At 47.9% G+C, this 22,527-nt stretch overlaps 1 protein-coding gene across 4 annotated transcripts; it reads left to right on the top strand.

The window, feature by feature from the left end:
- The first annotated feature begins 509 nt into the window (after positions 1 to 509).
- LTA (lymphotoxin alpha) lies at positions 510 to 21,718 on the top strand. Of its 4 annotated transcripts, XM_053667408.1 has the most exons (8): positions 510 to 598; positions 8,468 to 8,692; positions 8,841 to 9,140; positions 10,266 to 10,347; positions 19,643 to 19,791; positions 20,153 to 20,263; positions 20,349 to 20,448; positions 20,701 to 21,718. In XM_053667408.1, exons 6-8 carry the CDS (start codon positions 20,162 to 20,164, stop codon positions 21,111 to 21,113), a joined length of 615 nt encoding a protein of 204 aa, XP_053523383.1. In that variant the 5' UTR covers positions 510 to 598; positions 8,468 to 8,692; positions 8,841 to 9,140; positions 10,266 to 10,347; positions 19,643 to 19,791; positions 20,153 to 20,161; the 3' UTR covers positions 21,114 to 21,718. The 4 variants fall into 4 exon arrangements, with proteins under 4 accessions (XP_053523383.1, XP_037007266.1, XP_037007265.1 ...); XM_037151371.2 differs by lacking the exon at positions 8,841 to 9,140; XM_037151370.2 differs by lacking the exons at positions 8,841 to 9,140; positions 10,266 to 10,347.
- Positions 21,719 to 22,527: the final 809 nt, after the last annotated feature.

The raw sequence follows: 22,527 nt of genomic DNA, 5'->3' as shown, positions 1-22,527 counted from the left end.
ACGTCAGTCAGCCGGGTACATTATATTCAATTTCTTGCTCCTTATTTGAAATTACAACTTTGTAACTCAAGTTTCTGTTTATAAAAACTTCCCCCATCAGTCTCAATTCGACTTTTTCAATGAGCTGCAAAGTAATAATTTGTCCTTTCAATTTTACATGGAAAAATTAAATATTTGACCCCAGCCCTCCTTAAAAATTTTCAAGTTTATCACCTTGTAAGGGATGCGTGTTAGAACAGTCGTCACCTCTTGCTGAAGATGTAAAAACCAGGTACCAAAGGGAGCGACGGAGGGAAAGGCAGAGGGAGAGGGGGCCTGGCCGCCAAGGCTGCGGTCCCACGATGCCTTTTGCTTTCTCAGCCCAGGAGTTCCATGGCCTCTGCTTCCTGCCGCCGCGCTCTGCGTCGCTTCCGTCGTTGGTACTTGGCTTGCAGGTCGCCTAGGCCCTCCTGCAGCGACATTCAGGCCTTGAGGTAGATGTCGGGCCCCACCTGCAGCGGGCCGGTGCGGCTTCTCGGGCTCCGGACTGACCCCGCCCACCACAATCGCCACTGGACTGAGGAGCTGCAGGCTACTACTGCCCACCAGGGCTCTGATGGTGAGTCATGAGTAACTGACTGGGTCTGAAATGAAGGCCAGCAGTTGAAAAATGAGCTAGTTATTTGGTCCTGGGACTTAGGTAATTGACCGAGTTGGCATGTGGCTATCTATCACCTGTGCCATTACAGTACTGAGCCACCATTGTCTGAAGAGCCCATCGTTCCTCAAACAGCAACTGGTCTTCAAATTTCACATCTTTCTAAATTAGTAGCTACTTTGTCTTTTGAGGGGTTGTTTGCCTGTAGCACAAAAAGTAGCATAGAGGATAGGCTCTGGAGTTAGATTGCCTGGGTTCAAATTCCAGCTCAACACAAACTTCGTTGAGGCTTAGTTTACCATGTGCAAAATTAAATAAGAACAACCTCTTGCTATGTGGCCAGCACTTTTCACAGAGTAACTCTTTTAATCAAAGTAACTTGTTTAATCCTCACAATAATCCTACAAGGTAATAAGTACTAATATTTCTCAGATGAGGATATAGCACAGTGAAGTTAAGTAATTTGCTACAGTGGTAGAGCAGGGATTGTAACACAGGCAGGCCAGCAAGAGTGTGATGCTGTGTGATACATTACAGAGTCATTCAGCGGTAGTGCCTGTGTTCATAGGCCCCTGCTGGGGTGAGTGTTTTGAGAACCAACTGAAGCAGTACACGAGATAAGCACTCAGTTGATACTGGCCGTATTGTTCCTATTGTCACCAGATCCACACTCCCTGACCCACAGTGATGCAACTCACACACACTCTGAGAAACAAACATTTTTAATCAGTCTGCCACCAGACTCATTTGGTGGCAAAACCTAACCTGAAGTAATATGTTTTTATTGTACTGATGTCAGTATCTAGACCTTCTGCTGTAAACATTCATGTGTCTGGTTCCTGGGGCTGCCCAGGCCCTTCTGGGCTACCTAATATACAGTGTGTGAACATTCAGATCAGCTCTATCAAATCCCAAAACATGGAGACCAGAAAAACTTTTGACACTGCGGTTTCCTGATTCTGTAGTGGCAGTGGAGGCAGCTCTGTAGGGGTATAACCCTCCTTAGGAAAAGGAAACCCTCATTTCCCATCTGGGGATTTTTCTTCCAGAGTAAGAGCATTAGAGGAGAACCTCTAGGTTGGGATGAACAACTTTCACTTAATTTGATTGCCTCTAGTACCGTCTCCCAGCTCCCCAAGTCTAGGAACCCACTCCCAATATAAGTGAGGTAGGCTGGCACTGAGATTTTCTTAACTTAAAAACAAAGAGAGGAAGTTTATTAAGTGCAGGAATCTAGCCGAACTGGCATTGTAGGTAGTAAGAACCGAGCACCCCGAGGCAGGCCAGAGACCTTATCCAAGTTGCAGGCCTGCCACTGCAGGCTGTGTGACTGGGACTGGCAACTCACTGTGAGCCCGATTTGCCTCTAAAACACAGGCGGTGTGAATAAGAGAGGCAAGAACCTGGTGCAGTTTGGCACTAACTAGGTGATATGTAGTGTTTTTTTTTATTCTGATATTATTCAATTAAGGCTATTTGAATAATAAAAATATCCCTCATTGTATGGTAAGTGCTTCCTTCATTGTATTGAATTCTCAGAAGCCTGCAAGATTAATACTATTATCTCACACGCTGTCCATCCTCTTGGGCCTTACTTTCTCCTGGTCCCTGCCAGCCCTGCCACCAGGGGGCCTTCTAACTCCTAAGTAAAAAGGTCCATCTCATTCCGTTGCTGCCTGCTTTAGAAACCACTGTGCCTTTAAATGCAATTTTCTTTAACTGATGAAATGATCTAGGATCCCCTGAGAAGACAGCATTCCCCTCAGCTCCTATGTTAGGCCTGCGGGATTTGCCTGTTCTTGCTGGGTTGGCTGTGCTGAGTTGTCATACCAGGGAGATGCTGGTGAATGGCGCCTACCTTTGGGCTGTTGGTAACTTCTCTTTGGACCCATCACCTCGTCGGGAAGTTGTCTCAGCTATCAGAGACCCCTTTATAAACACATCTTCAACAATTACCATTCTCTACATACAAAAAGAACTAGCAAACACTGAAAAACAGGGTCATTTTCTCACAATCTTTACGAAAAGGATAAAATCCAATACCAGCCTGACATATAGATACAGATTTTTTTAAATGTGAGATTCACTACACTTCTGCTGTGTTGGCGGCACAGTGGCCAACATACATCATCCCTTACCCACTTTGATCCTCACGCAGAAGTAGGCTGCGGCCCTCTTTTCCAGGTGGCTGAGCCATCTAATCTGTGTTCCATTTGCCTTTCCAACATTGCTTCCCATGGCACACCCTCAAACCCACAGCTCCAGCTACGTGGGTCTATGTTCGGGGACCGCCCGACCCCCGCATGTTTTTCACAGGCCTATGTCTCTTGCCTGTTGCCTTCCCATCCACCTGATTTCCACTTTGCTAAGTTATTTTACCTTCTCAGCCCAACATAAGCCACACCTCCTCCTGGAAGCACTCTGTGACCATCCTGCCCAGTTACCTTTTCTTCCTCTGCACCTGCCTCAGTCAGTTGTCCTCAATATAAGCTTCTGATATTGGTGGTTTTTTGAGTGACTTATACCAGTTAGTATGAACTTTGCTTTAAGGTAGAAATCATCTCGTTATGGGGATGGGGAAGAGCAGTCTTTCATCACTAAGACAAAGTCCATTTATACTCCAGAACATTTTTTTCATATTTATTTTTCCCAATATAAAAGTACATTGGAAAAAGGTGATCTGTACTGCTAAATTGATGATAAAGTTGGCATTTCAAATCACTGGAGGGAGGTGAAAAAATAGAGTCCTTCCTCACACCTACCTTAAAAATAAATTACAGCAGATTAAGCACCTAAATAATTACAGGAAGGGTACATGCCAAATTCATGGGAGCAGTTCCTTTGGGGGCAATAAAACTTAGAAGGCATCATCAAAGAAAACTTTAGCTTACCTATGATGGCTTTATTTCTTTAAAATAAAATGGTGTTACCCTGGCTGGTGTGGCTCAGTGGATTGAGTGCTGGCCTGTGAACCAAAAGGTTTCTGGTTGAATTCCCAGTCAGAGTACATGCCTGAGTTGTGGGCCAGGTCCCCAGTAGGGAGAGTACAAGAGGCAACTGATTGATGTATCTCTCACACATTGATGTTTCTCTCTCTGACTTTCTCTCTCCATTCTCCTCCCTATAAAAATAAACATTTTTAAAAAAAGGAATGAGCCCCGGCTGGTGTAGCTCAGTGGATTGAGCACGGGCCTGCGAACCAGACAATCGCGGTTCGATTCCCAGTCAGGGCACATGCCTGGGTTGCAGACCAGTTCCTTGCAGACCGATTCCCAGCAGGGGACGCATGAAAGGCAACCATACATTGATGTTTCTCTCCCTCTCTCCTTCCCTTCCCCTCTAAAGATAAATAAATAAAGTCTTTAAAAAAAAAAAAGGAATGAAATAAAATAAAGTGGTGTTACAAAAATGACAATATGTTAACATACCCTGTGGTAGAAATATGGATACTTATTATACTATGCTTTGTACTTTTAAAATTTTTTTAAATTCCCTCTCAAAAAAGTAAGTATGGTAGAAAAAAACACACTGGAATAGTTTAGTAATCTTGGAATGGAGAAAATTTTCTTAAAAATAAAATAAAGTCAAGGACTTCTGGCCACAATAGAGGCATAGGTGGAAACATTGTACCTCCTCGCACAACCAAGTTTATGAACAACAAATATTTAAAAAGCATAACGCAACCAAAACAGAGAGAAAATTAAACTGTACTGAAGTCCAACAACAACAAACCATTCATCCAGACGGGTAAGAGGGGCGGAACCAGCAGATGGGGATGAGCAGGAAAAAAGCGGCGGACTGACCCAAGCGCTCAGGCAGTGGTTGGCAGATCCCAGGTGTGGGGTGGCCACGGGCAGACCCAGTGTGGCTGGCTGACCTCGCAGATAAACCAGGTGAAAAAACGGGCAGTGAGACAAAACACGCAACGCAGAACCCCAGCGATGGGAATTAAAGCCTAAAAGCACCAATTGGAAAAACTTTCAGGGTTGATGTGTCGGGAGAGGCTCCCAGCCTCACAGAGTTTGCTGGAGAGACCCACAGGGTCCTGGAGGGTGCACAAGCCCACACACCCAGGAACCAGCACCAGAAGGGCCCAATTTGCTGGTGGGAAGCAGCAGAGGGGACTGAAATCCAAGAGTGAGCAGAAAAAAACGCCATTGCCCCTCTGACCCCACCCCCACATACAGCATCACAACCCAGCGACCTGAGTTGCCCCGTACTGGTGAACACCTAAGGCTCCGTACCTCATATGTAATAGGAGCAAACAGACCAAAACATTATGGCTCAAGGAGAACAGCTCAAAGCCCCAGAGCCAATACTTCTATGCGACCAAGAGATAGCCAACCTATCAGATGCAGAGTTCAAAACACTGGTGATCAGGATGTTCACAGAACTGGTTGATTTTAGTCACAAATTAGATGAACAAATGAAGGCTTCACTAAGTGAAATGAAGCAAAATGCACAGGGAAACAATAGTGACGGGAAGGAAACTGGGACTAAAATCAAGCAAGTGGACCAGAAGGAAGAAAAAAACGACCAAACAAAACAATGAAGAAACAAGAATTCAAAAAAATGAGGAGAGGCTTAGGAACCTCCAGGACATCTTTAAACATTCCAACATCCAAATTATAGGGGTACCAGAAGGGGAAGAGGAACAGCAACAAGAAAGACCTTAAGGCAAGAAGGGGTGGGGGTTTCCAAGTTCCTATTTTCTATCAGCGCTTTCATTATAGGCATGTGCTTCTCAGATAAGATCAAAAGGAGTTCATCATCACCAAGCCCTTATTATATGAAATGTTAAAGGGACTTACCTAAGAAAAAGAAGTTAAAAAAACATGAACAGTGAAAGGACAGCAAACTCACAGTTATTAACAACCACACCTAAAACAAAAGCAAACTAAGCAGACAGTTAGATCAGGAGCAGAACCATAGAAATGGAGGTCTCATGGAGGGCTAGCAACAGGGGAGTGGGCGGAGGAGAAGGGGGGAGAAGGTACAGAGAATGAGTAGCATAGACGGTAAGTAGAAAATAGACGGGGAGGGCATGGATAGTATGGGAAATATAGAATCTAAAGAACTTGTGACACATGGACATAAAGGAAAGGGGGGAATGGTGGGGGAGGGGTGTGCAGGGTGGAGGGGAATGAAGGGGGGAAATGGGACAACTGTAATGGCATAATCAATAAAACATTTCTCTAAATAATGAAGTCAAAAGTTATTGATACAGATTTAACTACATTAAGTTTTTAAAATTTATTTATATTGATTGATTTCAGAGAGAGAGGGAGGGAAGAGAAACATCAATTTGACATTCCACTTATTTGTGCATATATTGGCTGATCCTTGAATGTGCCTTGACTGGGGATCGGACTCACAACCTTGGCATATTGTACATAAAAATTTTGTTAGTGGAGAAAATATTTACAATATCTGTAACAGACATACAGGGTTGATATCTAAAGTATATGTGAACAAGTCATTCACAAAAGTAACACAAAAAGCATATGGAAAAGAAAGTTTCATAATTAGAATCATTTTCTAATCAGTCAGATAGGCAAAATTAAAAGGTCAATGAGATTCAGTTTGGTAGACGATGCAGGCACTCATTTTCTTGGTAAGGGTGTATGTTGGCACAAACTTGAGGGCAGTTTGGCAAACTCGTGCATGTTCTTTACTCAGAAATTCCACTTCTGAGAACTCACCCCGCAGAAATACCGTGAGGAGTCCACAGAGATGTATATGAGGCTGAACAGTTTTGGAAACAAGTCTATAAATTAGTGGTGGGAGACGTTTGTTTCATGCTCAGTGGAACCCTACACAGTCATAAAAAAGAATGAGATCATCTGTGTTTACTCTTGTGGAAAAATATAAGGTGTTAAGTGAAAAAAGCAAGTTGTCAAATAATATGTATAGTGTGGTCACAGGTCTCTGAAAAAAAAAACTGTCTTATGTATGCATTTATATACACCAATACAAGATTGGAAGGGACCACAGCAAACCCTTAAGAGTGATTAAATGTATTCTTCATTCTTTAAAAATTAAAAAAAAAAAAAAAAAACCAGCACCCTGACTGGTTGGGCGGAGCATCATCCTGCAAACCATAAGGTCAAGGGTTTGATTCCCAGTCGGAGCACATACCTAGGTTGTAGGTTTGGTCCACAGTCAGGGTGTGTACAAGAGGCAACCAGTTGATGTTTCTCTCCCTTTCTGTCTCCCTACCATTTCCTCTCTCTAAAAATAAAAAATAAAGAAGCATGTCCTTGAGTGAGGATAAAATAATAACTAAATGAGAGGAAAATTTTACATTAGTCATATCCCTTTCACATTAAAATATCATTAAATAAGATGGGAGAAGCCACCCACAGTCCTGCCACCCAGAGACTGGAATCTGCACGTCTCCAGCCAGTGTTCTTCAGTCACAGCATTTGGTCTCTTTTTCACACAGTTATAATCAGACCCTACGTACAGTTTTGTAGCCAGCTATTTCCACACATAGACATCCTTTTTAGTGCCTATATAATATCCTGTATCATATTTTACTTATGTTTTATAGTTGGAAGCCTTAAAACCTGTGAACTTAAAAACATCAGTGCAAGACTGAGCATGCACCCATTCTCATACCTGCCAGGAACCCTGGGAGGGAGTAAGCAGTTGAAAGATGGGACTACTTGTTGGGCGGGACAAGTTGGGAGGGCTTGTGACAGATCATATCAGTGATAAAGAGGAGTGCCCCCTCATCCTGATGTGGTTTGGGTGCATGGCACTCAAGTGTGCGAGAAGATAGGCAGTCGCCAGCCACGACTGGGCCCATTCTGTCTTCCTGCCTTCCTGGCAGTGACAAAGAAGCCCTTCTCCTGTCCCATCGTTTTCCTAGATAGCTAGTACTTCCTGGTACCACAAAAGATTTAAGGACCTCCAGCCCTAGGGAGAGTAAGTAGATCTACAGGAAGAGAGGGTGCCTCACTCACCTTCCTCTGTCCCAAGAGTAGAAGAGGTGCTTGGTGGCCTTGGTGGCCTTGGCAGGTGGGCCTGGCCAGGAGTAAGGTGCCTGGGTTGGCAGTGAAGTCAACAGCACAGCCCTGAGCCGGCCTACACTGGAGCAGGCGCAGTGAGGCCGGGGCACAGGAAGGGGGAGCTCAGCAACGGTAGTCTGTCTTCTGTGTTCCCCCAGTCTCTTATCAGACAGCCCCTGGGAGGGACCCTCTGTCTCAGTCCCTTCCCTCCTGCCCCACAGCTTGCCCTTGGGCCAGCAGTCACTTGGAAAGAGCTTGCTCTGCTGCTAGGAACTTTTCTGTGGCTCACACTCATTGCTGATCTGGACCCTCTATCTCCCCTCTCTCCTCTCAGCATGGCCTGGGAAAGGCTGGCCAAGGGAAACTCCCCTAAAAACATTCATTTTGTGCAGTTATTGAAAAGCAGCATAAAAAGATACTTTTATATATCTGTAGACTTTTAATGGTATAAAATAGAATGTTCAGATATTTTACCATCTGGATTATAATGTGGGGTGACAAACACAATAAGAGGTAGAGAGTGACCTTATTTTTCAGGCCAAAAATGGAGTACATGGAGGTTTTTGACATTGCCCTGGGTGACTGCGGGCAGGCCAGAAAATGTCATTTGACGTAGTAGAACCCTCCAGGAAACTAAAATAGTTTGTGGGGACACGGGTCAGGATATGTTAAACTACCACACTTATTATGCATGTGGTAAACTGTCAGTAAATAATTGGTCTGGTCCAGAAGGGGGTGAGTGACCGGCAAGATCTAGATGGTACCCTGCCAAGGAGGGGGCCCCAGCTAACTCCTCTCACTGCTCTGCCACCAACAGCCTGCACGACTTCTTCCTGCCACTGCTGAGTTGTAGTCCATCTGCCATGGAAATAACGAATAAGGATGGAGAAACCCCTGGGCAAATTCTGGGCTGGGCTCCACCCTGGGATTCTGCTGAAGAGGAGGAAGAAGACAAGGCATCCAGGGAGCACAATGAAGGCAGAAGCCGCAGGGAGAGCTAGAGGACGAGTGGAATGGCAGGAGGTCTTTGGGCCACTTGAAGGTGAGGAGCCCTTTCCCAGCCACAGCTGCCTTTCCCTACAGGCTGCTCTACCTATACGCCCTCCCTCTGTCCCACCCTGCTTCTCTTTCCCCGTGACCTTCTCACAGACTCTTCCTAACCACTCCCATCCCACCCTCCCAAACACCAGCCACTTCCCAAGAGGCCCAGGAACCTGAGTCCTTCTCAGCCTGGACAGATCACCTGGCCTGGGAAAATGCCCAGAAGTGTCAGCAGCAGCTGCAGCAACATGAGGCAGAGGGAACTTGAAGACCCCACAGGCTAAGGGCTCCAGTCTCAGCTGGTGGCAACAGAAGGAGCAGTGGCTCTTCTAAGAGTGAGCCAGAGCTGCAGAGAAGGAGCTTTGTGAGAAGCTAGGCACGGCCAGGCCAGGCCAGCACCACAGGCTCTCAGGGGCCCGGGGCGCAGGGCCCAACACCCCACAGAGCAGGTAGGGGAGCCTCTGGCACTTAGATCATGTACCCAGGCCCCATCCTGGGGGAGGAGACCCAGAGTCCATGGCTGCAATCCTGATGGCCAGGGCTTGCCCCCCCCCTTGGGGGAGCAGGTGTGTCTGAGGGTCCAGTGCATTTGCTGGCACCCTGACCACTTCCAGCAGTAATTATGGAGCCAGATTGAGACTTGGGAGGTGATGGGAGCTGTGACAGCCCTTTCTTGGGCCCTGAATCTTTCAGGGGCCCTTAAATGACCACAGGAAAGCAGGGAGAAACTGCAGAGAATGCAGCCGTAGGGGCAGGGTGGCAGGAAGGGAAGGGCACGGTCAGAGAGAGGAATGATGAGGGCCAGGCAGATGCCGCACAGCAGAGGATATGGGGTGGGAGTGAAACTGGCAGTGAGCGGGGGTGGGGAGGCCAGGCCACCACCACTGCTCCTCGACGGCCTTTTCCTAATAAGACCTGGTTCACATCTCACTCCTGGTGTCTCCTCTGCCTTTTTCCATTGCTGTGGTTTTCATCACCCATGACATCTCCTTTCCCGCCCCACCAGCCAAAACCCACAGCTCCCACACAACTGTGACATGCATGCATGCATGCACCGACATGTGCCCTCAGCTGGCAACAAGAAACCCCCTGCTTGCCCACCCATAAGGTTGATCCTAAGAAGGCCCAGTTTGCCCTCCAGCGTGACCACTCCCTATGCCAGGCTCTCCTCTGCAATCAGTCACTGGAGAAATAGGTGTGAAGAGAAGCAAAAAAAAAAAAAAGAGGAAGAAGAAGGAACAAACCCAGTTTCCCTCCCCTCCCCTCCCCTCCCCAGTCAGAACCACATCCTCCTCCCCAGTAACACCCCTCCCCCAGCATAGACAGGGCTTTCCCTTTGCTGAGTCACTGAATGGTCCAAGTTGGGGGCAGCCAGAGCTGGGGGACATAAGGAGGTTGCAGGAGGTCAGAGGATAGAAGCAGGATGGATGGAGGAAGAGCTCTGTGGGGGAGTGGAATTTCAGTTGCTAAAATTAGAAGCAGGGGAAGCAGGCGGAAAGAGCCAAATTATGTAACCTGGGTTGTCTGCTCTTGGGCAACACGGAATCCAACCTGAGGCCGTCTCTCCCCTCCAGGTCACTCCTATCTCTCCTCCAGACCCTGAGAAAAGAGTGAAGATGGACTCAGTGTAGTCAAGTTGTTAAAAACTAACTTCAGGTAGGTTGAGGCCTCAGGAAATGATTCTCTTCTCATTTTAACTAGCCTGGGAACTAAAACTTCTTAATTTTCCAGTCCTGCTTCAATGCCTGGGCACACATCTGACCTCCAGATAACCCTCTGATTACCCCTGAAGGACTCACATATACATTCACCCGACGTCCATCATCCAGACCACCTGACAGCTGACGGATGACTTTCCTGGACCAAGCCTAGAATCCAGGACTGACAGTTCTCAAGGATACACTTTTTACTATAGGAATTCTTAATTTTTCTTTCTTCTTCAGAAACATTTCTGGGTTTTTGTCTAGTTACGTTTCTAGTTTGCAAACCCTTGAATAAATCTTTATCATTTATTTCTGGCCAAAGCCTCCAAACACTTTTTGAGGTTTTGTTTTGTTTTGACAGCCTCAGTTCTCAACTCCCTCCCTCAGCTTCTGTCCCCATCCCAAATTTGGGTTTTATCTCTGGGCAGGCAGGCATGGCCTTCCAGATAAACATCTCCTTTTCCCCCCCCCGAGGCTGAGGAAAAGGCCCTGAGGGGTAGAAGGAGAAGGTGTAGAACTCCCACAGAGGACTGAGGGCACCATCCCTCCCACTGTCCATACTCAGTTCTCACTCCCGCTCCCTGGACTGGGACAGGAAGTTGTGGACAGCACCAAACCCACCGCCGGCCCCAGGGCCCAGCAGCAAACTTGGTGAAGAGAAAGGGCAGGACTGAGAGTACTGGCATGAGCGGGCTTGTGCAGTCTGCACTTGTCCACATCAGAGAAGCTTGTGAATCAGAAACTTATTTCTCAGGTTGGGGCCCCAGCCTAGACAGGAGAAGCCCAAGGGTAGAGGGCTCTGGAGGATGCGGAGGGGCAGCCTCAGGAACATGGCTCAGGAACGTGGGGTGAGCACGAAACCCTTGGAGAAGACAGAGCAAAGAGGCCCAAGGCCTCCAAAGGACCAGCCAGATGTTCCAGGAGCAGGAGGAGGAAGGGCTGGTGAGAAAGAGCCTGTGAGAGGAAGCTGCTGTGATTCAGAGAAGAGACTGAGCTGTGAGCGACCCAGGCGTCCGGTTCCTTTCACAGGCTGGAGATTTCGGAAGTGGCATGCAAAGAGCTCAAGTTGGGGGGCGGGGGGGCGGTGCGCAGGGGTTAGGATCCAAAGCTGGAGGTTGACAGGTAAACAGCAGAAAACCTTGGTGTCCAACTTTGCTCCTCTGTCCAGGTTTTTCTCTGGTTTTTCAACATATCACCAACCGTGTGCAAGAGTTATACAAAACCACAACAAAATAAGCCCTGATACCGAGCCCCCCAGACCTCCCTGTTTTCAGTGTTTCTCCCTGATGTCTGGCCCCCAGCCCTGTTGGGGGTTCCCCTGCGATGAGGGCTGTTCACTTTCTCTGACCACACGGTTTCCGCTTCTGTGTCTCTTTTTCCTAGGCTGATAAAAATACTGAGCCCTAGAGGCCCTGGCTTCCTCTGACCCCCTGGGGCCAGGCAGCAGGCATCCTGTCCACCACAGTGGGGGCAGGGAGGGGACCCAGGGATCCCCAAGGGGTGACTCAGTGCCTACCGTGAAACACTGGGAAGGTGGAAGAGTGCATGTCCTCTAGAGTTGGAGCGAGGAGTCAGTTCTCAGGGGAGGACGCCTTGGGTTTCAGTTAGAGAAACAGAATTGAGAATGAGACTGGTAAGACCGAGAGGGACTGTGTGGGAATTGGGGTCAAGGCAGGTCTGGGTTAAGTCAGGAAAAGGACCCAGAGGGGCTCTCTTCAGTACAGTTTAACCGAGCATCAAGTAGCCCAGAGATAAATTCAAACTCTGCTTCAACTTTCCAGCCCCACAGGGGAGGCATGGTAGGTACAGAAGAGGCAGGGAGGGCATGAGAGCTTGCACTGACCAATGGGGAGAATTTCTGCGAGCAGAGGAGGAAGTCAGAAAAGCAGTATGTTCAGGAAAAGAGTATCCTGAGGTGGACGAAGCACAGGTGTGAGTGAGCAGGTGCTGGAGGGACAGGATTCAGCCTGTGTGGTGTGCGATGGCACTGTGACCACTGTGCCAGAGAGTGCTGCTGGCACAGGCTCTAAGGGAAGAAGACAGCAGCAGTGTTTTGAACACCTATGTGTGACCATGGCAGGTTCCTTTCTTAACATTAGTAATGCTGCCAGCAACTGTCCAGAAGGGTGGGAGTGAGTCTCCACTGTACAGATGAGGAAACTGAGGCTCATCCATGTCCTGTTACTTGCTTAGGGCCACACAGCTAAAGAGTAATGGAATCATTAAACTCATCTTGCTCTAAGACTAGTGCGTACTTACTGCACAGGTCTCAATAACTCCAAATGGCATTAAAAGGAAACAGGCCCTGGCTGGTGTAGCTCGGTGGATTGAGTGCAGGCTGTGAACCAAAGGGTTGCTAATTCGATTCAAAGAGGACAGAGATTTTATAAACTTCAAGAGGGTAATTCAAGACATGGCAGCTGATTGGTGGTGAGAATGAGAGAAAAGGAGTCGAATGACTTGGCAAGTTTTGAGCCAAGAAGACTGGAAAGGGCAAGTTGTCCTAAACCGCGGAGCTGCGTGTCCCAGGGGAAGGTGAGGAGTTCATCTCACGTACTCAGTCAGTAAATTTGTATTCCGCAGCCGACAGAAGCATGGCGCTCTGCTAGACAATGAACATAAGTGAAATAAAGTCACTGCTCTCAGCGCACGTGGTCTGACGAAACAAATACTACACAAGTATAAGTGGGACAACTACGCACAATAATGGGAGCTACAGCTGCTTGGAGCAGCGATTTTCAGCCTTTCTCATCTCATGGCACCTGAACTTAACATTCTGTAGTACACAAAAGATGTGTATTATTTTTATTTATTCACGCTGGGGGGCTGTTGTGTTGGGTGTTGTCATCTTTTAATTTGATAATCTAAGGAGACAGGTCAGTGCCCCTCATTGAATAATGAGGTATTGCATGTTTTAAAAATTCTTACAGCACACCAGTTGAAAATCGCTGCCTTAGGGTAATAAAGTGCCCACAGAAACCCACGGAGCCGGGGGTGCTAGCATGCCACGCAGGTGGAGTTCTCTGGCAAGCCAGCATGGAGTACAAGAGGGACATTTGGGCTGGAAGAATAGATTTGGGCATTACTCCTCCCAATGAAGGTTGAAACTCTGAGTTGACAGGATTTCCAAAAGAGAAGGTGACCAGATAAACCCTGAGGGTCATCAAAGAAAGAAGAACCAGTGAAGGAGCGAGATCAGGGAGCAGTCAGATAAGTAGGGCAAGGAGGTGTGATTCCAAGCAGGGGCCACATCTGATGCTTCAAAGACATCAAGTAGGTGAGGGTTGAAAAGATCCTTTAGGTTCAAGAACTAGATGATTACAAATTTCAAGAAAGTAGTTTCCACTTACCAATGGTACAGAAATCACTTTACATAAGATGAGGAATGAGTGGGAGGTGAGGAAAGGGAGGTAGTGGGTACAAAGTCATAGAATGGTGAATACAGAAGAAACTAAAAACTCTCTAGTTCAACCCACGAATTTTACAGATGAGGAAAATTTTACCAGTTCCTAAAGGGGTTAGTCTCAAGACAGCACACAAACATGGAAGGTGAGAGATGGAGTGGGCATTTGAGAGACAAAAAAAGGATTTTTTATTCTCAAGGAAAAAACATCTGTAAAATGAAGGGGAGGAGCATGAAGAGAGAAAGATACTGAAAACAGGAAAGAGGAGAGAGAATACAATAAAGACAGGAAATGGGATACAGAGTACAAAGGAAAGAGCACTCCTGGACTCAAGAAGAAAGGAAAGATCAAACATAAAGGTAAAAGAAGTCAGGAGCCGTACCTTGCATGGCCTTGAGCACAGTGAAATAGATGACAGCATCACCAACTGAGATGAAGGAGGTAGAATGGAGAGCATAAGAGGCATGGAGACTTAGAACATCACCTGCAGTGTGAAACACGGGGCTCTCGGGTCAGATAGGATTAGCTGTAGGTCTCTTACGGTGACGTGACTCCTGCAATGCTTGGCAGCTTAGGAGAAACAGTTAAGGACGAGGCCATTAAGTTTACCCAAGTCAAGTGTTTCAGGTCTCCTAGCTAGAATATCAGGTAGGTAAGTGATTCCAAAGCTGAATCATTGAGAGACCAGAGTATAAATTTCATCTTTGTGGTTTCGAAGTCTCTGAAAATGGTGGTAGGGGATAAGATATGGAGAAAAACTGAGTTAGATACACAAGTTGTTAACAGCATGGTAGAGTTGTTGGTGGAGAAGACTGCGTGCACACAGGAAGAGCATGGCAAATGCAGGAGACATGGGCTTTGAGAGGAGGAGTTTCCAGTGGCGTGGGGGGAGGGAAACGGGCTTCCCTGCCTGCTGCCCCTAGTGATGGGGGTGGAAGGAAGCAGGCAGGCTTCACCAGAGGGAGGAGCATCGTTAGGAGAAATCCAGGTTTCCAAGTGCCAGAGGAAGATGCTTTCAAAAATAGAATAGAGGATTTGAATATAAGAGGAGTCCCACAGAATGTAAAATGGATCCATAGATGTCTCCTTGTAGAATAGGAAATCTAATCTAGGGAGGTAAATCCCACTGAGAGTTCAGAAGCAGACAAAATCTAGACAGTTTTGCCCCCTAGAAGCAAGAGGTTGCTACTTCTGGAATTTAAAAATGGAAGACATAAAGCATTTATTATGGCAAAATATAAATACCTTGAAGGTGTCCTATGGGAGTATGCAAGGTAAGGCATCCAGCCACACGGCTTTAAACACCTGCTTTGCTTGTCCAGCTTGTCCAGCTCTGACGCTTGTGAAATCTAGACTGAATCCAACCGCTAAGTGACATCTCCACTTGGATCAATAGGTTTAGATTTAACAAACCCAAAATTGAACTTTTGGTTCTCCTACCCCTTCAGAATCCTGCATCTCTCCCAATCTCCCCCATCTTTACCCCCACCCCCACCATCCATCCAATCTATCATCTAGTCCTGTCAATTCTACCCCTGAAGTATATCCCAAATTTGTCTTCTTTTCTCCAGTAGACAAATTTTTCTTGGCTGCCACCATCTCTCTCCAGGATTATAGTAATTGTCTTCTAACTGGTGTTCCAGCTCTCAGTGTTGCCTCCTACAATCTAGTCTAAACAGAGGAGCCACAGTGATCATTTAAAAACATAAATCCAATCACCTCTGCCTCAGACCTCCCTCCCTCCCTCTCTCTCTCTCTCACACACACACATACACACTTGCACACACACTCACACACTGACATCCTTCGAAGCTTCCTGGAACAAAGAATAGTTAAACAAAACCCAGATGCTTACCCCTCCTTGCCTGGCCCTGTGTGAGCTGGGCCCTGATTGCCCCTTTGACCTCATTTCCTAGCCCTCTCCCATACCTCTCTCTGCTCCAGCCACAGTGGCTCCTTTCCGTTCTTCAGCACTCCTAGCAGGTGCCCACCTTCCGGCCTTTGCAGAAGCTATTCCCTTTGCCTGAAATTCTTTTCCTCCAAACCTCCACCCAATCACTCTTGTCATTTGGGTCCCACCTTAAATGCCATTTACTCAGGACTTTTCTGACCACTGTGTCTGAAGTAGTTCCCCACCACTGTTATCACACCTCTGTCTTACTTCCTCACAGCACGTCTTACTGATTTCTCTTCAGTTTATTTCTTTTTCACCTTGCCTCACTAGGATATAAGCTCCAGGAGTGCCAGGACAGTGTCTGACTGGATTGCCACAATACCCCTCCTACCTAGATCAGTGCCCAGGATGCAGTACCCTCCCAATGAAGAGTTATTATTAAATGGAGGGATGGGTGAATAATGGGGCAAAGCAGGATAAAGCTCAACTTTAGGTCTGTGGCTCAGACTGGGCTGACATTTAGAGCCAGGGTTAACTATAGGGTTACACGTGGCGATCGGTTTGTTTGAAGATTGGCTCTAGATACAGGTTGTGTTAGATTAGAGAATACATTTGTTTGGGGTTCATTTATTGGAATGTACTTAGATTCGGCATTAGGGTTGAGTTTGTGTTGTGATTTAGGTTGGGGTTAAATTTGGGTTAAGGTCAAAGTTGGTATTAAATCCCAATTTTGATTTTTGAGGCTAAGTTTAGGTTTCAGACTAATGTCATTTCAACCTCATTGGAAGCCTCAGAGATTTCATTGGTTTCTCCACAGAGACCACTGTAGAGACTGTATTTCCCTGAGTTTGGAGCACAAGACTCCAGTCATCACCACTCCCACTCAGGGAAAGCCCCAAACCAACTGCCGGCCACCCCAAGAAAGAAACCAAATTTCACATAACCTCTGAAACTGAGATTGAAACCAAGATTGGCCCATGTCAAGGAGCATCCTTCAGCTCAGCGCAAGCCCCGTGACAGCTGGCCTGGCCCAACTCTGCCCTTCCTTCCTCTCTGTCTCTCATGTCTCCCTGCTGCTCCTCACCTTCCCCTTTCTGTCCATCGATGCATCAGTCTTTCTCTCTGACCTCAGTTTCCCCATTTCTATGTCTCACTGGTAATTGCAATGTCCTTTTAGATTTTTAGAGAGCTGAGGTCTCTATTTGTCAGCTCCTACCATTAGAGAGGGAGAAAAAGGACCCCAGAGAAAGAGGGACACAGAGAAAGGGGCGCAGACCAGGTGGGAAACCAGTCGGGACACAACAGACAGGTTAAAAGAATAAGAAGCTGAGATGCAGACCCAAAAATTAAAAGAGGCATCTGTGACCACTCTCCTCCATCACATCTGCTCAGTCATCAAGACCTGTAGATTGTGCCCAGAAACTCTCTTCTTTCCATTCTCCTGCTGTGGTCTCAGTATAAATGCAGGCTCTTGTCACCTATTTGCTTGGTTATGCAAAACCCTCCTAACTGGTCTGAACACTTCTGGTTTCCCCTCCAGCACCCCCTTACCTCAGTCTACCTTTTGTGTAGCTGCCAGACTCGTTTTTCTAATACATTAATCTGGTAGGGCGCTCTCTTACTCAAAATTTTTGGTGGCTTCCATCATAATTAGAATGAAATGCAAACTTCTTTTTGTGGTTTCAGACCTTCGGGATGAGTTCTCAGCTTCCCTCCCAAGCTTGTGGCTTCCTCTTCTATCTGTACCCAATAGCCTAACTCAGCATACTCCATACCATCTTTTAATAGGGTCTTTTTTTCTTAATTTATTTAATTTTAGAGAGAGGGGAAAGAAGGGAGAAAGAGAGGCAGAGAAACATTGATTGATTGCCTCTTGCACACGCCCCAGCTAGGGATCGGCCCGCAACCCAGGCATGTGCCCTGACTGGGAATTGAACCGGCTCTATTTGGTTCACAGGCCAGCACTCAATCCACTGAGTCACACCAGCTGTTCCCTCTATCTGGAATACTCCTTGCCATTTTCTTTGCCTTGGTACCTAATGCCTGAATCACCTCTCCTCAAGTCTGATGGCTTTTCTGTAGACTGCCGTGAGCCTGTTGTCACAGAACTTATCATACCTTACTGTAATTTTTTGATAACTTTCCTGTCTCCCACACTGGGCTTCGAGGTCCTGGAGAAAGACTATTCTCAGGGTCTTGTACAAGATGTTCAGTAAATGTTAGTGGAATAGAAAGACAGCTAAGGAGATGGAATGAGAGCAAAAAGAAATAATAGATAAGACTAGTATGGCATGAAAGGCAAAGTTGCAGAACTTAAGGTAGAGGAAAGAAGACAGGAAAATAGTTTGTACACATCCTGAATATTACTTATGAGCCACAGGACCCCTCAGGGACTTTGTACCAGAGGAGATTGGCAATCTGCCCAGTGCCGGAGTGGGAAGGTTTTGGCCTCCATCACTGCCACCCTTAGGACCAGCCCCTCCAAAACTCTCCAAATGAAAGCATAACTGCCATTAGTAAGAGTGATTATTGTTTTCTCAATCTCATGAAACATGAATAAAATCCTGTTTAGAAACCTGATTTTTTTTTTTAGCCTGCAACTTATAAGCTAAGTGATAACTGGCTCATGTTCACATCAGTGGTTTTCATACCAGCTAAAACCTAGATCCAAACCAAATGCCCCTCAGCAGGAGAATAGATAAATAAATAAGAGTCTACTCACCAGACTCTAAATAGGAATTATTCCACAGTGAAGACCCACTGTGACCTGTGTGACCATGCTGTGATGGCATTCACAGACAGTGCTGCCTGGAATGAGTGAAACTCCAGTGAGTGCATTCTGTGTGGTTTCATTTACCTCAAGTTCCAAAGCAGGAAGAACTAATCTACGGTAATGGAGGTCAGAAAGTGGCTGGTGATCTCTGGAGGATATTAACTGGGAAGGAGCTTGAGAGAAACTTCTGGGGACCTGGGAACATGTTGAACTAGGTGGTGGCTACATAGCTATGAACATATGGAAAAGTCTGTCAGGCTATTCTCTTAGAAAATTAGCATCTCACCATATCTAAGTCACACGTTTTTAAAAAAAAAAAAAAAAAAAAAAAAGCCCTGGCTGGTGTAGCTCACTGGATTGAGCACGAGCTGCAAACAAAGGGTCACCAGTTCGATTCCCAGTCAGGGCACATGCCTGGGTTGCAGACCAGGTCCCCGGTGGGGGCCATGTGAGAGGCAACCACACATTGATGTTTCTCTCTCTCTCTCTCCTTCTCTTCCCCTCTCTCTAAAAATAAATAAATAAAATCTTTTTTAAAAAACAGGGAAATCCTTAATTTTAAAACAATGTATTGGTTCTACAAATGCTGCTTCAAGGCCAATGGCTGGGCTGCCACACTCCTTGATCCCGGAATGTGTTTGTGTGCGGTTACTTAAGTCTGACCTGGGGGTGCGGTGTAGGGCCTCATTGTACATGGCTGAGTGGCATCTTCTCTGGGAAGGGGGACATACATCTATCTTCCAGGACACCTTGAAATGGGCTCCGTGAGTTGTTTCACTAGGACAGCAGGCATAAACCAGAATGTCCTAGGAAAGGGGTATGTCCCAGGTTTCTTGATATGGAACATGCCAGACAACCTGGAAAGTACTCACACCAGGACAGGTGTGATCTGGGCCATTTGGGACAAGGATGGGGGTAAAGAAAAGGAAGTGGACACACAGAAAAGCTGGTAATGAGCCAAGGATACTGAGGTATTATACATAATCACTCTTCAGGGAAACAGGCCTCCAGCCCACACCCCGCTGACACTCTTCTGGCTCCCCTGAATTTACTGTCTTTCTTTGGAACTCCTAAGCCTGACCCCACTCCCTGGCCCTGCCAGCCCACAATTCCCCTGACCCCACTCCCCTTCCTAGAACTCAGTTGTCTGAGCCCCCAGCCTGCGGTTCTCTCCTAGGCCTCAGCCTTTCCTGCCTTCGGCTGAAACGGCAGCATCTTCTAAGCCCTGGGGGCTTCCCCGGCCCCAGCCCTGGCCTAGAACCCGCCTGCTGCCTGCCTGCCACTGCCGCTTCCTCTATAAAGGGACCCAGGGGCCTCGCACAGCAGGTGAGACTCTCCCACCCCATCTCCTTGGGCTGCCTGGCGGTGGACTCTTCCCAGCCCCTCCTGCACCTCCTGCCTGGGCCTGGGCCTTAGTGGGTTTGGTTTTGGTTTGTTTCCCTTCTCTGGCTCTCTATCTGTCTGTCTCTTTCTCTCTGTCTCTGTCTTTTCTGTTTCTGCCGCGACCTCTCTGTCTGTCTGTCTGTCTGTCTGTCTGTCTCCCACTGCTTACCTCAGGGTTTCCCTGACTGCATCTCGTCCCCTTCTCTGTCTGTCACCCTATGTCTTGTGGTGCCTGTCTCCTCAGGAGCAGGCCAGTCTTATGCAGCACCCCGCCCCAAGCCAATCACTGTCTCTCTCCCTGCAGGTTCTCCTCATGACACCATTGGGACATCTCTACCTCCTGAGGGTGCGTGGTGCCCACCTCCTCCTCCTCCTCCTTCTGGGGCTACTGCTGGCCCTGCTGCCTGAGGCCCAGGTGAGGCAGCAGGAGAAGGAGGTCGCAGGGGTATCCCAGCTGAACTTTGGGCCCTAGAGCCCAGCAAACTCTGTTCTCCCCCTAGGGGCTCCCTGATGTTGGCCTCTCAGCTGCACGGACTGCCCATTATCACTCCCAGAAGCACTTCGCACAAGGCACCCTCAAACCTGCTGCTCACCTTGTTGGTAAACATCCTCTTGCCCTCCCAGACATGTACCCCTCGGCCCCCTTCTAACCTCCTTCAGGGACCCAATTATCTATCCACCCCACCTTTTCCCAACTTTCCCCACCCCCCAAAACAGAGGCTCCTACTCCTTTCTGTCCTCCCAGCCATCCTTCAGGAATTCAGTCCAGCATCTGCTTTTTTGGGGATTAAGACCTCTGACCCCCAGGTCCTTGACCCACCCCCAAACACATGTGCCTGTGGCTCTTCCTAGGAGATCCAAGCACCCAGAACTCACTGCGCTGGAGAGCGAACACAGATCGTGCCTTCCTCCGCCACGGCTTCTCTTTGAGCAACAATTCACTCCTGGTCCCCACCAGTGGCCTCTACTTTGTCTATTCCCAGGTGGTCTTCTCCGGGGAAGGCTGCTTCCCCAAGGCCACCCCCACCCCTCTCTACCTGACCCATGAAGTCCAGCTCTTCTCCTCCCAGTACCCCTTCCACGTATCTCTCCTCAGTGCTCAGAAGTCTGTGTGCCCAGGGCCACAGGGACCTTGGGTACGTTCAGTGTACCAGGGGGCAGTGTTCCTGCTCACCCAAGGGGACCAGCTCTCCACTCACACAGACGGCGTCTCCCACCTACTCCTCAGTCCCAGTAGTGTCTTCTTTGGAGCCTTCGCTCTGTAGAAAAATCTAGAAAGAAAAAACTGGTTTCAAGGCCTTCTCCCCATCTCGCCTCCATCCTGATTATTTCAAGGGTTGCGACACCTCTCCTTGGACTATTCCAACAGTCTCCAGTCTTCCCAGCTCACATGACCTGGAGCTTCCGACGAAGGAATCTCGGCACCTCAGGACTCCCTCCTCCTTGAATCACCCCAGTGCTCTGCTCAGTGCTCAGTGCTCGGCTGAGGACTTAAGCCTGCCTAGAGATTCCCACTCCGAGCTCTGCTCTGTGCTGCCAGTGCAAAGGCTTAGCCCTGGGCGTGCAGGGGAGCAGACATGTTGGGAGCTTGGGTGGATGTCTGGAGGCAGGGAGAGGGGACTATTTATGAGGAGAAAAAATTAAGTTATTTATTTATGGAGAATGGAGAGAAGGTAATAATAGAGGGACATCAGAAGAGAAAGAGATAAATATGTCCCAGATATGAAGCTGAGAGGCACTGCACAAGAAAGACCAAGAGAGAACATGAGTAGTTGAGGGGCTGAGGGGCTCTAGAAGAACATGAGGGTTCTGAAGGGCCAGCACTGCTTGACTAGACACCCCATGAGACAATGTCTGCAGCCTCGATCAAGCCCAATAAATCTTTTTTTCTCTGAAATGCTATCTGCCTGTGTCTGTCTGGGAAAAAAGAATTGCTCAGGTCTCTCTAAGGGATGAAAAGAGGACAGAAGCCTCAGAGGGCATAGGAGCTGGGGACATACAAAGAGATACAGGGGCCCAAGGGGTCCTGCGGCTGGTGCACAGATGGGGAGTGGGCCGGTGCAAGGCAGCCAGGCCCTGCAGGGAAACCAAAGGATAAGCTGAGAAGACCAAAAAATGGAGTTCAAGGTCTGGAGGAATGCAAGTCAGAGGAACCCTAGCAGATATGGCCACATAGCAAGGCTGTGAGGAACAGGGGTTATAGGAAGCCTCTGGAGAGAAGTGACTTCACAAAAGGGTCTTCAAGGACCGTGGGGATGGAGCGTGGGGACCCCCTGGAAGACACGGCCACGCAAGGGCCCTGAGGCGTTGGAAAGCCTCCAAGGCTAGGGGCCTGGGAAATACAAATGACATGTGAGGGGATATGGTCACACACAGGGGGGCTGAGGTCTAGGGCTGTCTCCAGGAATCTGAAGAGAGCAGGAGGTCTTTGGGGATACATAGCTATACGTCGGGGTTCTGAGGGATGGGGCCTTCAGGCAAAAATCGGCCTCGGGTTCTTCCGGAAGCCAAGACCGAAATCAGCACCGTGAGTCCCTGATCAGAATGAAAGAAGGCCTGCCCTGGTGGAGTTTGTGAATTCCCAGGGTTGCCTTCATTCCCTCTGGGGCTGTCCCAGGACTGTCCCTGCAACCTGCCCCCAAGCCCTCCCAGAGGCCCCATCCACACCCCCACCTCCCT

Source organism: Artibeus jamaicensis, unplaced genomic scaffold (genome assembly GCF_021234435.1).
Source record: "Artibeus jamaicensis isolate MK-2021 breed Jamaican fruit bat unplaced genomic scaffold, CSHL_Jam_final contig_469, whole genome shotgun sequence".
In the NCBI taxonomy this organism is placed as follows: domain Eukaryota; kingdom Metazoa; phylum Chordata; class Mammalia; order Chiroptera; family Phyllostomidae; genus Artibeus; species Artibeus jamaicensis.
Note: the sequence above shows the minus strand (reverse complement) of the source record. Positions and strands in the feature narration are given on the sequence as shown.